This window comes from Pangasianodon hypophthalmus, chromosome 18, assembly GCF_027358585.1.
Source record: "Pangasianodon hypophthalmus isolate fPanHyp1 chromosome 18, fPanHyp1.pri, whole genome shotgun sequence".
Classification (NCBI taxonomy): Eukaryota; Metazoa; Chordata; class Actinopteri; order Siluriformes; family Pangasiidae; genus Pangasianodon; species Pangasianodon hypophthalmus.
This window is the reverse complement of record NC_069727.1, coordinates 8,503,595-8,517,968: the sequence shown is the minus strand read 5'-3', so window position 1 is coordinate 8,517,968 and position 14,374 is coordinate 8,503,595. Positions and strand designations below refer to the sequence as shown.

The 14,374-nt window shown below is 37.5% G+C and overlaps 2 protein-coding genes across 6 annotated transcripts in view; one reads left to right on the top strand and one right to left on the bottom strand.

Annotated features, from left to right (window-relative positions):
• Positions 1 to 1,164: 1,164 nt before the first annotated feature.
• LOC113531826 (cytochrome c oxidase assembly factor 6 homolog) lies at positions 1,165 to 5,529 on the bottom strand. Of its 2 annotated transcripts, XM_026922748.3 has the most exons (4): positions 5,355 to 5,529; positions 4,365 to 4,384; positions 3,791 to 3,986; positions 1,165 to 1,708 (listed from the first exon to the last, which is right to left on the bottom strand). In XM_026922748.3, exons 3-4 carry the CDS (start codon positions 3,932 to 3,934, stop codon positions 1,613 to 1,615), a joined length of 240 nt encoding a protein of 79 aa, XP_026778549.2. In that variant the 5' UTR covers positions 3,935 to 3,986; positions 4,365 to 4,384; positions 5,355 to 5,529; the 3' UTR covers positions 1,165 to 1,612. The 2 variants fall into 2 exon arrangements, with proteins under 2 accessions (XP_026778549.2, XP_026778548.2); XM_026922747.3 differs by lacking the exon at positions 4,365 to 4,384 and having other exon boundaries at positions 5,355 to 5,528.
• An 8,147-nt stretch (positions 5,530 to 13,676) lies between these two features.
• The window catches only part of ptprz1b (protein tyrosine phosphatase receptor type Z1b), a 40,011-nt gene continuing 39,313 nt past the window's right edge, over positions 13,677 to 14,374 (top strand). For 3 of the 4 annotated variants that reach the window (XM_034313222.2, XM_026923202.3, XM_026923203.3), the window contains exon 1: positions 13,677 to 13,967. In XM_034313222.2, coding sequence (XP_034169113.2) covers positions 13,841 to 13,967 — 127 coding nt within the window. In that variant the 5' untranslated portion in view covers positions 13,677 to 13,840. The remainder of the gene's footprint in view (positions 13,968 to 14,374) is intronic. The other variant, XM_026923201.3, reaches the window with a different exon arrangement.

Here is a 14,374-nt window from a genome sequence, read left to right as displayed (position 1 = left end):
GCATTTAAAAATTTATATCATTATATATATATATATATATATATATATATATATATATATATATATATATATATATATATATACACACACTGTATTCTAACACTGCACTCCATGTCAGCACTTTTTACACGGTCCCTTACTGACGCTATTAAAGTGCTGATGACGTGCGTTTCTGGGAGATCAGCTTCAGCGGGTTTTAACGGGAGAAAATGTAAAATATATTCAACTGTACTTGATTCTCTGTCCACTCCAGAGTAACAAATACACATTTTGCCCTTTGTGTGTGTTTATTTCTGGGGAAACAGAAGAGAGAATCTCTATTGTGCAGCTCTAATGTGTAACAATGTCATTCTTAACTTCCTGTACTTCTTTGAAGAGAAATTCTGAAACTTCCTTCACTGATTTTATGCCAGGGGTGTCTGATCTTATCCACAAAGGGCCAGTGTGGGTGCAGGGATTCATTCCATTCAATCAGGAGCCACACCTGATTCCACCTGTTTAATCAGCTGATCTTGGCTTTCACATCAACTGGCTTTGAAATTGGTTATTCCTGGAGGCCTAGAAATACTAAATTACACCCTATATCCTTCTGGTATCCTTCTCTTTATACTTTGTATCTAGTAGTCTTTAAAGCTGTCTAAAGATTTGCCTTAGATGTGATAAATAAGCATAAACCCTAGCCACAAAAAACCCTTCTTCTGCATCAGCTGCTATCTTGGTCCGACTCTCAAAACTGAGATGATCAGAAAAAGGCAAGAACGACTCATATACTGCTGAGGAAGACTCTCCAACACCGTTAGGATCCGGATTACTCGCTGCCATACTGTATAAACCAGCATTAACTCATTTGGTACTGAGAAATTTTCACTGACCTCCTATCAATCAAACTCTTATCTTATAATAAAAAAGTGATTCTGACATCTAGCAAGTTCTCTGACAGGACGATTTACTCACCCATGCTGGCATGTTTGTCAGGACTACAGAAACAGGATCACCGGATCAGATCAGACCAGATAGGTGGTGATGATGTCTGTGCACAGACAGAGAACATCGCTGTCCCACCAGAGTCGCCAAAACTGTTGGAAATCTTTCTGGATGACCACAAAAGTACTGCAGTTTCATCAGAAGTTGGACGACTGAAGAATCATGAGACCAAGAGCCAGGTTATAATAAAAGAGATGGTTTACTACGTGCATGAAAACAACCTGGGTGTTCTATAGTCCAAAAAAAGCTGGACACAGCAGGTTTTTATACTGATGTGTGCGTGCAAGAGGACCATAGAGATAATGCCCAAGGCTAAGATCGGAGAAAAACATGAGCAAGGAGAGAACATTATGACCCAAGGACCAGACACGTGTAAATCATGAGTGAACAATGACAGTTACAGAAATCACATTAAATCAAACTGATCTTAAAATAAATAATGTATCCATTAACAATCATGGAGGAATAGAAAATAATCCCACATTTCATTATACTTATTGTTAAAGCCTCTGTTCTGCCACGTGTATATAATTCACACTAGTCAGAAATGACCACGGAAGACACGATCAGTCATTTATTGACTCCAGTGCTGACTTTGTGCAGTTCAGTTATAGATCTATTCAGTGATCTATAATTTTGGCACTCCCTCAGCAGGTTCAAATCCTTCCTTCTCAATTTTCTCCTTGTACTTCAGGAAGTCCCTTCGTTTGTTGAAGTACTTCACCTGTCAACAGAAGAGAATGTGTATCACTGTACATAAGCAATTTGCAACAGGACATTAATGACTGTATATACGGGTGGACAACATGGTGCCATTTACTCCCATTATGTGGTTTTGAAGACTTTTTGGTATATGTAGATATATAAAATGTGTATATGTATATGGTTTTAATCAAAGTAATGTAACTGTAAGTACCAAATATAATGTTGTTCCTCTATCAGCTGCTCCCGTTAGGGGTCACCACAGTGGATCACTGGTCCATGTATTTGATTTGGCACAGTTTTTACGCCGGATGCCCTTCATGACACAACCCTCCCCAATTTTATCCAGGCATGGGACCGGCACTGAGAGCGCACTGTTGCATGCAACCCCAGTAGCTGGGGTTGGTTCCTTTGCCGGGAATCGAACCCGGGCTACAGCGGTGAGAGCACCGTGGCTTAACCACTAGTCCTCCAGTTACTAGTGCAGTCAACAATTACACTCAATATAAACTATTTTTTTTGAGGGAAAAAAAAAAATCTGAGTTGTCTGTGATTTTCGTCTAGCTCTGACACCTGCATCTGCATGGAGAAGTGCTCTTCTATCCTCCGCACATTCTGTCAGTGCCGTTTGTTTAAAAAGGACAGACTGGCTAACCTTACCAGTCTACTCTGAGTGTTCACTAAGGTCTTACTGTCAATTGTAAATTATTAAGAAATTGAGCTAGTGCCTTGGTTTATGTCATCACTTCGTTCACTCATGTTGGTTTGATAGCCATTATATCAGTATAACGAGCTACAGTTTACATCAAAATGAACAGCATCCCTGATAAACTCTAAGGAAGTCCTCGCTGAGCGTCTGTTACAACAGTTTCCAGCAGAACAGGACATGGCTTTGTTACAGAAGTGTCAAGAGCTTCAGGTGTGTGTTGGAGAGTACGAGTAAGACTCGACTGTCATGTCCAAAACTGTCAATCATCTCATCAACTATCATCATAGATTTCCTATACTCCTATAAAATGCATTTATCTTAAGGAGGAGTATTGAGGGAGACATCAGGGTCTACTGAACTTGTGAAAACGACAGAACACTTTTCCCAAAAATAATTTGTGGAGCTGTAACTTTAACTAAAAATCCGCCCTGGGTGCCATTCAACATGGGAATGGTCAGAGTTAAAAACTGTACTGCAGCCAGCCACTAGAGGGCCTCGGAGACATTAGGCTTCACTTTTGAATCCCTGTTAGGACATCCACTCATATATACAGCCACTGACATGTAGGTGTGTCAACACAGCACAACCTTGTTGTACCATGAAATAATCAATCTGATACCACAGTGCTGTTGAATTCTTAAATCTGATTGGTCAGAAGGTGCTGAACAATCTTCTACAGCAGCAGCTCTGACAGAAGCTCTGCAAGATTCATATTAATGCACTTGTTCTGATAAGTTATTGTTTCTATAGTAACAGATTCACAGGGACTTGTATAATAGATGGACTTTAAAACATTGTTGTTTAACGTTGAAATGGTGAGGTTTTCTGTGAGGAGATGTTTATTTAACTTTTATAGAAAGAGTCACCAATATCAGAGCTTTGTAACGTCAATCACCTTGTAACACCTTCAGACTTCAGCAGAAAGGATTTGGGGATTTCTGGGTTCTCGGTAACATGACAAGGTGAGTTTTTTCTTCAAGAGAAAGAAAAATAGAAGAAAGACCAAACCTATACAGCTGTTATAAGTGATAACAGGAACCGTTTTGCAGATGTTCCATTAAATTAAATGTAACTATAAATCGCTGGCAGCTGTTGATTATTTTGCTATAAGAGCAAAGTATTTGTCACTAATACAAGACCTCTGAATAACACACAGAGATCTTGTGTTAGTGACAAATGTCCTAGTTCATAGTGATGGATATTTTCAACTGATTTTTCGGAATCAATTCTATTGAACTGCCCACTACATAAACTGAAGCACATTTGCAGGTTTTGATCTGTTTGCCTCCAAAAGAGAGAGACAGCATCCAGACAGACCTACAGTATCTCACATTCATGGGTTCATACATTCACTTTGTTTCTATGTCTACGATCAAACATGCATTAAAATCTTACCCACTGAGCAGGACAACTGGCCTCAAATTCTTTGCGATATTTCTCGCAGGCAGTTGTGTTGTCTTGGTTGAGGTCCAGGCATTTCCAGAACTCATCTCTCGCTCCCCAGCAGGCTTGCCTCTGCTTGGAGTTTGGAGCGCTCATAACTGCCCAGTGAATCCTGTATGAACTTGTATAAGCTGTTAGAGTGAGGCTCCTGTGTGGAATAAATCACAACTCATTAGCTGTATTTATAAAACTATTATTATGAAACTAAAACTAATTTTAATATATACAAAGAGCAATGGGTTATTGGGTTTATTTGTGTCATGTCAAATGCCTCTAACTTCCTGCAAAGTGCAAAGTTAGACTTTTAAATGGTTTTGCTGAGCAGCCAAGACAGGTGAAGTTTAGTCACAGGTTAAAAACTGATTATCTGGAACAGTGGGTTAAATCAGGAGTGTATCTGAAGGCAGATCTCCAGAAACAGGGTCAGTGATCACTTAAAGTACTGAATGATGTTGATGTTAATGAGAAGCTTTAACGGCAGTCAGTTGACCAATGACAACTTTTAACACTCCGTGAAATAACTTACAGCACTTAGGCCTCCATCTCCTGACACAGTGGGCATGTCAATAATAAAAGGGGGGAAAAACATACAAAGAAAATCATACTATCATTAATTTGCTTATCCTTTGATAAATTCAAAAATTTACATTTTAAAAAATTGACTGTTTAAGAGCTGATTTGTCAAATGATCATTAACAATTGTTAAATGTAACAAAATGTTACCTAGGCAGCAAACGGACATAGGTCCAGTGTTAGTCATTCTGTTAGTCAGCCAGTGATGGGTGCCTATGTTGGCCCATCCTAATTTTGTTCATTGGGCCAATGTTGAGCCACCAGATATTCAGCCATCTATAAATCCATCTAGCCAACATTGGCAGGGTTATAATGAAAAGTGCGCCTTTGCCAGCATTGGGCCAGTGTTGGGTCAACTTTGGTAGGGATGTCAGGGTGTTCCTTCGCCAATGTCGGGCCAATCTTGTGTAATTTTGTTAGTCCATCAGGGCTGACAGACATTTAGCCTCCTTTAAATCCACCCAGCCAACATTGGCCCAACATTGTCAGGGTTGTTATGAAAAGTGCACCTTTGCCAGCATTGGGCCAGCAGTGGATCAACTTCGACAGGGGTGTTGCAAACGTTGGCCCAATAGTGGCACAACACTGTATAGGGAGTCCAACATATCCACCCAAAATAGATGTTGGACCCTAGCCTGGGGGACCAGTATACAAATCCACAGTCTCAATCTTACATTGTTCAAAGTTGAGAGCTTATAACTGCTCTTCATACCTCTGTAATTACTTACTGGTTGAATATCTTCTGTTAAAACGTCTCCTGTCTATGCAATGTGAAGTGAAGTGAAGTGACTTGTGGCCAAGTATGTATATACGGTAATATAATCTCAATAACACTTTCTAAATCTGAATTGAGAGTTTAACTGTTAAGCCTCCACAGTGTTAGCAGAAGCTAAAAGGAAACTACAGAAACCTGGCTGAATAACAGATGCTTTAGTAAACTTACCAGTGAGAATCACATAGCAGGACGAAAGCAAAAATATTTTCTGCAGCTATAATTCGACTGTCGTGTTTAATATGATACACAGCTCTTGGTAACTTTGCACCTTATCACACAGAATCAAGGACACAGCTACAACCACTACCACAATCCCTCTACATCCGGCGCCGAGTGATGACGCCACCGGTAACCGCTAACTGTAAATGTGATACATGAGCACTAGATGGCGGCGGTGTTTTCTACCACGCTGTGCTGAAATTGTTTGTATTGGCCATGTAGAAGGTTTCCTTTAGTTTTATGAAAAATTTTCATATACTTATTATTATTATTATTATTATTATTATTGTTGTTGTTGTTGTTGTTACAACAATTACATTAACTGTTAAAGTAAAAAAAAAAACTGTTAAAAGATTAGCTCACAAAAAAAAAAAAAAAATAGTGAAAACTTTAAGACTGCCAGTACATGTAAAAATCAATCAATCAATCAATCCTACAGGAGGTGTAGGCTGTGTTAGCAATAATAAATAAGCTATGTGCATCAAGTAGTCTTGTAAAAAAAAAAATCATTTTAACAAAAAAGAGCTAAAGTTTGACAGCAGATTTTCAACAACAACAACAACAAAACCCTCCAAAACCCCAGGTATCATTTTTCTACTATTGGAATAAAAATAATATGCAATATTAGTACAAAGAATGAATTTTACTCACTTGTTCATCATAGACAGGAAGACATGAAAACATGAAGTTTTAGTGTACGTCTATGTAACAAAAACATAAAATGGCCGCTGAAGATGCTGATTGGTAATGCTGTGACATTCTGCATTCACTTCAAGCAAAACAATTAAAAGGTCATGTCAAAGAATGTTCTCTTTTGACTCAGGTCTTAGGTGTTTTTTTTTTTTTTTTTTTTTTTTTTTTTTTGGATGTTTTGAAATGCCCTGACATTTGTTCTTATTTCAGTTACTTATAGCATATTAATAGCAAAAGTCTCATTACACTATATTCAGCACAACTTGTGCTACAATAATATGAGAGCAACATGTATGTACATGATTGTATTCTTGAGAAAATCAAATTTAAACTTAGTAAAAAAAATAATGTATGTTCTGTTAAATCTCACACAAATAACACCTCAATACTGTAGACTTGTACCTAAGAACAGTGAAAAATATACATAAAGCTGTAGTGCTCATACTGAACATCCTTTCAACACACTTAGTACTGTTTGATAAAGTATTGAAGGCAAATCCAAGCCCAGATAATGTCCATGATGGAGATTCATATGACACAGAAATCTTCCAGGCAGTTCTCCAAGATTTGGGAGGCATAGCAGTAGGGCATGGGACATCACTGGATCTGCTGACACTAACAGGAGGGCAAGTTTGGCTTGCTCAAACACCATTGCCAGAGATTGGTTAAAAAATGTTGTGCCACCTGTCACTGGTTCCTGGGAAGCTCTTTGGCACACAGGTTCAGTACATACTGGATGATCTCCTCTCAAACTTAGATGCAAACAGACATATGGGACAGTGGGCTACCGTTGGGAGCTCTTACCCGCAGTCACATTATTTCCGAACAAGTGAGTTTCAATGACCGCAATGGCAGATTGTTACTGTAGGAGTTACTGTATGCGGGATACAGCAAATGTCACACTGGTACCACGACAGCAGGACAGAATGCAGGATAAGTCAGGACAAAGAGGTAGAAATGATGTAAGATGGTTGTATGTGTAGTTATACGAGGTGGCTTGGATGACATACTAATTAGATGTGAAGCTGGCCGATATTTTCCTAGGCTTTTTCCCTCAAGGAAGAGATTTAATATGAAGAAAAAAAAAACAAAAAAACAAGATTCGTTCCAGAATCCACTGCTAGTGTCTGAGAGGCTTTATACAACACGGACAAATACAGCAAAATGCAGTTCCTGTAATTGTAGATGACAAAACTATACCAACTGAAGCAACTTGATGCTAATTATCTCATGTGTTCTTTCCAATACTGGGTTTCAAATGCATATGGTTTTAAATATATATATATATATATATATATATATATATATATATATATATATATATATATATGGATGAGATTTACAATGCTGCAGTAACATTTTATCAGTGTAAATTTAGCAGCAAAATACAACCTTTTAACATATTTATTTCGGTTAAATCAAAGTGTTTTGATAATTGAAGATTTAAAAAGTGCTCAGACAACTAGTGTCTTAGCACAAAATAAAACCTTTGTGAAATGTTGGAATGTCTTTTGAATGTATTCAGTGTAAAATGTTTAGTTGGATGTGAATTACAGTGTTATAATTAACTATAGGACACGCAGGAGACAAGCAGAACTGGCATGTGCTGTAACCCAATGTGACAGGCATCAGTATGTGTCACACTGCATGAAGCTGGAGAGTTTGAAGTCGAGCTGATATTACTGCTTGTCAGTACTACTGACAACGACCCACCCGAATGTCATTGAAATAACACACAAATTTCATAGTTCCATAATTTCAAATTGTACAGGGATGAAGGCTCATTCCCCTCTCTGGATCCAGTCAGTTGAACTGGATAATTGTGCATATTTCATTTGCTTAAATTTAGTGCAAATCCTTAACAGAGATGCTGGAGTGTAAGTGGTCCAGCCTAATCAATCCATAGGTGTGCTGTGAAAACTTTTTTTTACATTTTTATTTTAGATGCTTTCTAGTGTAAATCTTGAACATTCCTGCAGTTGACATGCTTTCAGTCTGTCCTTTTCTTCTGCTCATTTACCATCGAGTGGCATGTGGCATTTATTCAGTGTGTCTCTTATGGTTCCTACTCAGTGGGGCAACAGAACTGTTTATGGATGGACCCTTGTGCAGGACTCTTGCTTAAATATGTAATGCATTATTTTTTTTAAATATGAATCATGCTGCATTCAACTAAATGTTGTAACTCGTAATTTCCGACCTCAGACTAGAAAAAAACAAACTTGGAATTCCTCCTCAGGAACTCGGGGCGTTCTCTTCAACCCCAAGTTCAGCATGAACAGTAAACACAGCAGCACTTCTTACCTTTAAATGAGTTATACTGTATATACAAGTATTCGCTTTAGATCAATCAACATACAGACATATTCGCTTTTTAAATCTATAAAACATACTATACAGTTCACTGTTTTGAGGAGGAAAATATGCATCACTCATCACAGTAAGCTGGATAGCTTGTTGCTAGCAAAAGACGAACATAGAGGCATTCGTTTTTTCCCTCCACTTTGTAGCTCGAACACACAGAGGTTGAAAGTGACGTAATTCTGAGTTCCGACGTCCCACTTCTGAGGCAGCATTACTACATAAGTTCATTATGTTGTTGTTTTTGGTATTTTTCTCCAACTGATGCTAACACAGTATCCACCATAAAACTTCCATATCATGGGAACTGACAGTAATATATCAGTGTCCACAGCATATGCATGATCAGAATTTGTGTGCTCACATTTTCAGGGCTAATTCCAGAAAGACATACAATGAAATTCTGCAGATCTGGAGCAACGCTCCAGCATGGTGTAGTATTCAGTGTATATGCTCACAATGGCCTTTATATAGATGTAAAAGAAGCCCTATCAAAAGCACTCAAACAAAAATGCTTTCTTGAAAGAGAAGTAAGGAGCCTGCATAAATTAGACCTAATCTCAGTTCAATTATGGAAATTTATGCAAAAGGATAACAGGAAAGAGCATGTTTGTGTGAGCTCCGGCTAAAACACAAGACAGAGGAGACAGTTTCAGCTGCCTGACTTGTTAACTTCTCCACTTTGTGACGTGGCTTCATGAAGCATATTGATTTGGAATAGGTACAAAACTATAGTCATCATGCACATGTTTGTATTCTTGTAATTCATTTATGAATTCATTCATTCATCCTTATTAACTGATTTATTCTGGGCATGGATGTGATGGATCCAGACACTATCCCGGGAATACGCTTTGTATTGCAGGGCACCATGTACACACACATTGGACACACCTATGGGCAATTTAGTGTAGCCAATCCATCTACTGACATGTTTTGGGAGGTGGGAGGAAACAGGAGAGCCCAGAGGAAACCCACACAGATGGGTAAAACCTGTGAAACTCCCCACAGACACTAACCTGAGCTCAGGATAGAGCCTGGGACCCTGGAGCTGTGAGGCAACCTGTTGCACCACCATGCTTTCCAGGAGGTAGACTATGTACTATTAATTGAAGGGTAGTCAATATAGACAATGCTTTAACCATTGTGCTAGCTATTGGGTAGCAACTGTCTAATTAAGCAAACTATTTTACCCCATAAATGTTTAAAAGATTATACTTTATGTAAATCTGAGACTAAAGCCAAGCTGCACAATGGAGTTTTTATAAGTTGTGCCGTAAAAGAGGGGAAAGAGAGGATGATTCCAAGAGCCTTGGGTAAAAGGCGGGCTCAAAGGGACTCTAGGGAACCAAAATCTTCTAGAAAAATGGAAATCAGTTGCAAATGGTGGCTAACATACTTTACATTTAAGTTTGAATACTGTACAAAAACTGTGTTTTGGTATCTGTGGAATATGGAGTGTGCTTTTTGTTTGTTATTTTTGTGCATTGTCATTTAATATCTTATAGTATGTAAGCTATATGTCATAACTTTCTTCTTCTTCTTCAAAAAGTATTTTCTGTTCTTATTTGGGCAGACAATAATGATATTTACTTTGTTTGATTTTTTTCTTTCATGTCAGTAATAAGCGTAAAGACAATTTTTTGTCATAGTCACTGTACTGATACTCAGATCTACAGTAAAGTGACTTAATTACCAGTAAATATTTTCCACTACAGTTGTAGTTGGATTTTATTATCAACACCTGACATGAACTGGATTGCAGACATTACATGTACATGTGTTCATTTTAAATAAATAATTGTATAAAGTAAACTTTCAGTCGGTTGTTTATAAATCCAAACATTTATGTAGATTGCAGTTAAGAATTGGATGCATTTTTTTATATCTTTTATGCTGTTAGCATTGAGCCACACTGTCCACTGACACATATTAGGATTTTTATAGTAAAATTCTGTTTTATACAATCCATCATAAAACAGCACGTACTGTATGTGTCACAGACAAACAGCACATTCCTAGGCTAACAAATAACACTTAATCTAGCAGAACGATGACATTAAACATTACAGTAATGATAATACCATGGAGAGTTAAGTGAATTAGTGCCTGCCGTACTGCCATGCAGTGACACTACAATATTAATGCTTCTCATTTCTTTAATTGAGCATCATCATTTCCTTTCCCTGCCTCTCTTCCTCACTTCTTATCACCTCTCTCCGAGGAAGCAAGAAAAGGGACGCAAGGATGAAGTGAGGAGAGGAAGAATTGAGAACAAACACATTTACCCAATGAGACATCCAATCAATGAAGCGTCACTTCACTTATTGATATGTTTCCCAGTTGTATTAACTGTAGAACAGATCTGCCTATTCAGAACTGATTACACACTCAGTTAACCTTAATTAAAACATCACTGCAACATTACTGCATTAAAGCTTGTTTTTTAGCCTAAACAAGAAACCCATCACCTGACTTCTCAGTTTAAAGCATCTTAATAAGGCATATTAATTGACTTTTGTCCAAGGATTTTATTTGTAACCATTGTTCATTCATTACCATTAAAATTAATCATTTTATATTTTATGGTTCTGTTATTATTGTATAATTTTTAGTGGAATTTATACTGTATGCTTACATCATGTGCCTAAATAAACGTGATGCATAAGAAGCACCTGTGTATCCTTTGAATTAGAAATCACTTATTCACCTCTTTCCTTGAATTCTCCAAGTACATAGAATTTAAGAATTGGTATTTCCTTAAAGATCAATTGATTTCCAGGGCACGGGCTAATGGATGTAGGATCGAGGAATAAACGAGGTATCAGTTAGAGTTTTGGGATGCACCCTACGTCAAAACTGACCGTAACTAACTATGAGAACACGAAGGAATTGCATTGTTTGACTACCCAATCAGCAATGATGCCTGTTTCTCAGTGAGGAGGACACTGTAGGTTTATAGATAGAGGTGACATGTTTAGCCAGTCTGCAAAACTTGAGTGAGTGTATATTAGGGGTTTTATGGTAACCACCAGGATGCTGCTTGTCTGTTTAAACTGTACGTAACATCTTTGTCTTAGAGAGGAATGTTGTTTTACATAAGTTTATTCAACAAGAATAGATTTTTATGTAAATATATCATACAAAACCGGATGACACAGTGGAGCAGCAGGTAGCCCAGGATAGGCTCCGGATCCACGTGAACCTGACCAGCATAAAGCAATTACTGAATACGAAGTAACACAAAAGCAAAGAATAGCTCAGTTCTATAATTTACAATAATTAGATAAAATAGACAATTTGTTAATGGTAAGATGTCAACTTTGTTATTCTTTAATTTGAAATCAGTTTACTGTTGCAATGTTGGAAGAATAAGAAAATGTTCTGTAAGAAATGGTGTTATATCTTCAATTTTGAGACTAATAAAAAGCTATGTTTCAAAATGTAGACAAAATACATGGTATATTCTTGCCCTAGACATTCCATACTGTCTGCTCCTATAATAAGTCAATTCAGTTGGTCATTTTTAAGAAATATGAAAGCAGATTTCAGAAAATGCACTTCTTGTTGAGAGCTACATGTATTATGGGCTAACAACTGACATGGATAAAAATGTGAGTACACTGTATATGCAAAAACTTAGGATATACTGTAAATGTGAGAGTTTATGAGGGCAGTTGGTGGTTGGTAAAATGTAAACTTCATTATTATTATTATTTTTTTTAAACTTCAACTAGAAATCAGCATGCTAGTTTAGACGTTAGACTACAAGCTCCTTAGTTGGCTATAAATAGACGCTTATTGTTAGTTAAATTTTAAATTGCATTGTGTAATATTACTCATAACATACTATGAACATGATTAGTAAGGAATAACACATGAAAGGCCATGTAGTTATAAGAACATAATCCACATTGGGGTGGTGTGATACAACCTGACGCGAAGCAGAGTGCCATTACCACCTCGAAGTGGATATTTTTCATATAATCACATATCTGGAGTGTGTTATTCTGTGTTATTTTTATACCACAGCGATTTGCCAATGACTACAATGTATAATTTATTAATTAAATATTGTATTTATTGTATTTATTAATCTTTGCACGTTGCACATTTTAATGGTTTAAAGTTTGCTTCAGTGGTGTGGAACATACTCATGACAATGAGAAACAGTGGTTCTCCACCAGCATTTCCTTTTCTCTCCTTCTCTCTCTCTCTCTCTCTCTCTCTCTCTCTCTCAAAAAAAAAAAAAAAAAAAAAAACACAACTTGTCATTATCTTAAGAAACCAGAAAGTGTAAACTCCTCTGTCCTGAAGACTTTCCTGTGCTGGGAAACTTTACACAGCAAAAACATTCAACATTCCATAAATGTTAAATAAACATCTCCTAACAAAAATGTCACCATAGCAACGATTATACATCTTTCTTTATTAAACAACACCACATTTTTTAAAATCCATTTATTATTAGTCTTAGATTACACGGAGCATTTGCTGTACAAGTCCCTGTGTATGAGCTGTTACTATAGAAACTATAACATATGAGAACGAGCGCATTAATATAAACCTATCAATCATGTTACAGCTGGAACTACTGTCTGAGCCGTGATACTGTCCTGACCAATCAGATTTGAGAATTCATCTGCGCTTTGGTATAAAGATCATTATTAACAAATGCATGTATGGGATAGTATCATAATTCAGAAATCAACAGTTTATAGAAGGTTGATTTCTGAATCGAAATACAAGATGTATTTATAATCGCACTATCCGTTGTCACCCAGATGAGGATGGGTTCCCTTTTGAGTCTGGTTCCTCTCAAGGTCTCTTCCTCATATCGTCTCAGGGAGTTTTTCCTTGCCACGGTCACCTCTTGGCTTGCTCATTACGGATAAATACAATATTTACAATTTATTTTGGAATCTGTTTATTTCTGTAAAGCTGCTTAGTGACAATATCCATTGTTAAAAGTGCTATACAAATAAAATTGAATTGAATTGGACAGCTGGTTTGAAAATCAATTTGAATTAATATTGATAAAATTACGATCTAACTCCAGTCCGAGCAGTTTACGGAAGAATGAAAGGATAACAGCTGCACTGAATTTTTTCTGCAATATGGACCTCACAACAGTGTTGATCCTGGTTAATGGATGTCCACCCTCAGTCACACCTACTTCAAACCAGCAAGGCATATCAATGCGTTTCCTGTGGGGTGTGGGAAAGCCCTTGTGATTGGAGTGTTGGCAGTGTACAGTGCAGGGTAGGATGTGGCTGTGTGTATGACCCTGTTGGCTCACCATATCGGGGACACTGTGGATTGCTGTGTGCAGGGGAATACTGAGTGAGAGCATCGACATGGACCTTCTGTAGCATCCTCACATGCAGCACGCCGTTTCTGCTCTAAGGGGTTTCACTCCCGACTTCAAACCCAATCGCTCGACAATGTCTGGGATAAAAATCAGCTTCTGCTTTGTACTCTCTCAGCTGTGCATCCTGTGTTCAGCAGGTAAGAACCTGTGCATCTGGAATACAGACGCAGGATGAGTCTCTGCTGTCAGTTAAAAGCGCATTTGCCATTAATTAAATATATTATTGCAGATTATTTATTGCAATATCAAGGGTAACTCATTTGCTTTCACCTGTGCATTGCAATACTGCACTGTGACAGTTTTTGTTGTTTTATTTCTCTCTGTTTTGGATCTAAAATGAATATCATTTTTAACATAATTCCTGGTTGCAAATTCTTTCAAATTGCTGAATTTCTGGATCCACAGACATCATCAGAATAACTACAGCTTCTCTGCTTCTGTGCATTCTTCCATGCATTCAGGCCTGTAATGCATTCATTTGTCAGTTCTTGTTGATGTTCAGGAGCTTCTTGTCTTCAGGAAAGTAAATGCAGCTCAGTGGGGT

Excerpts from the sequence above, each read along its gene's own strand:
- LOC113531826 (XM_026922748.3), bottom strand. The coding sequence starts at position 3,934 with ATGAGCGCTCCAAACTCCAAGCAGAGGCAAGCCTGCTGGGGAGCGAGA. Across the intron at positions 1,709-3,790 it reads CCAGTTGTCCTGCTCAGTGG|GTGAAGTACTTCAACAAACG; the intron begins GTAAGATTTTAA and ends TTCTGTTGACAG.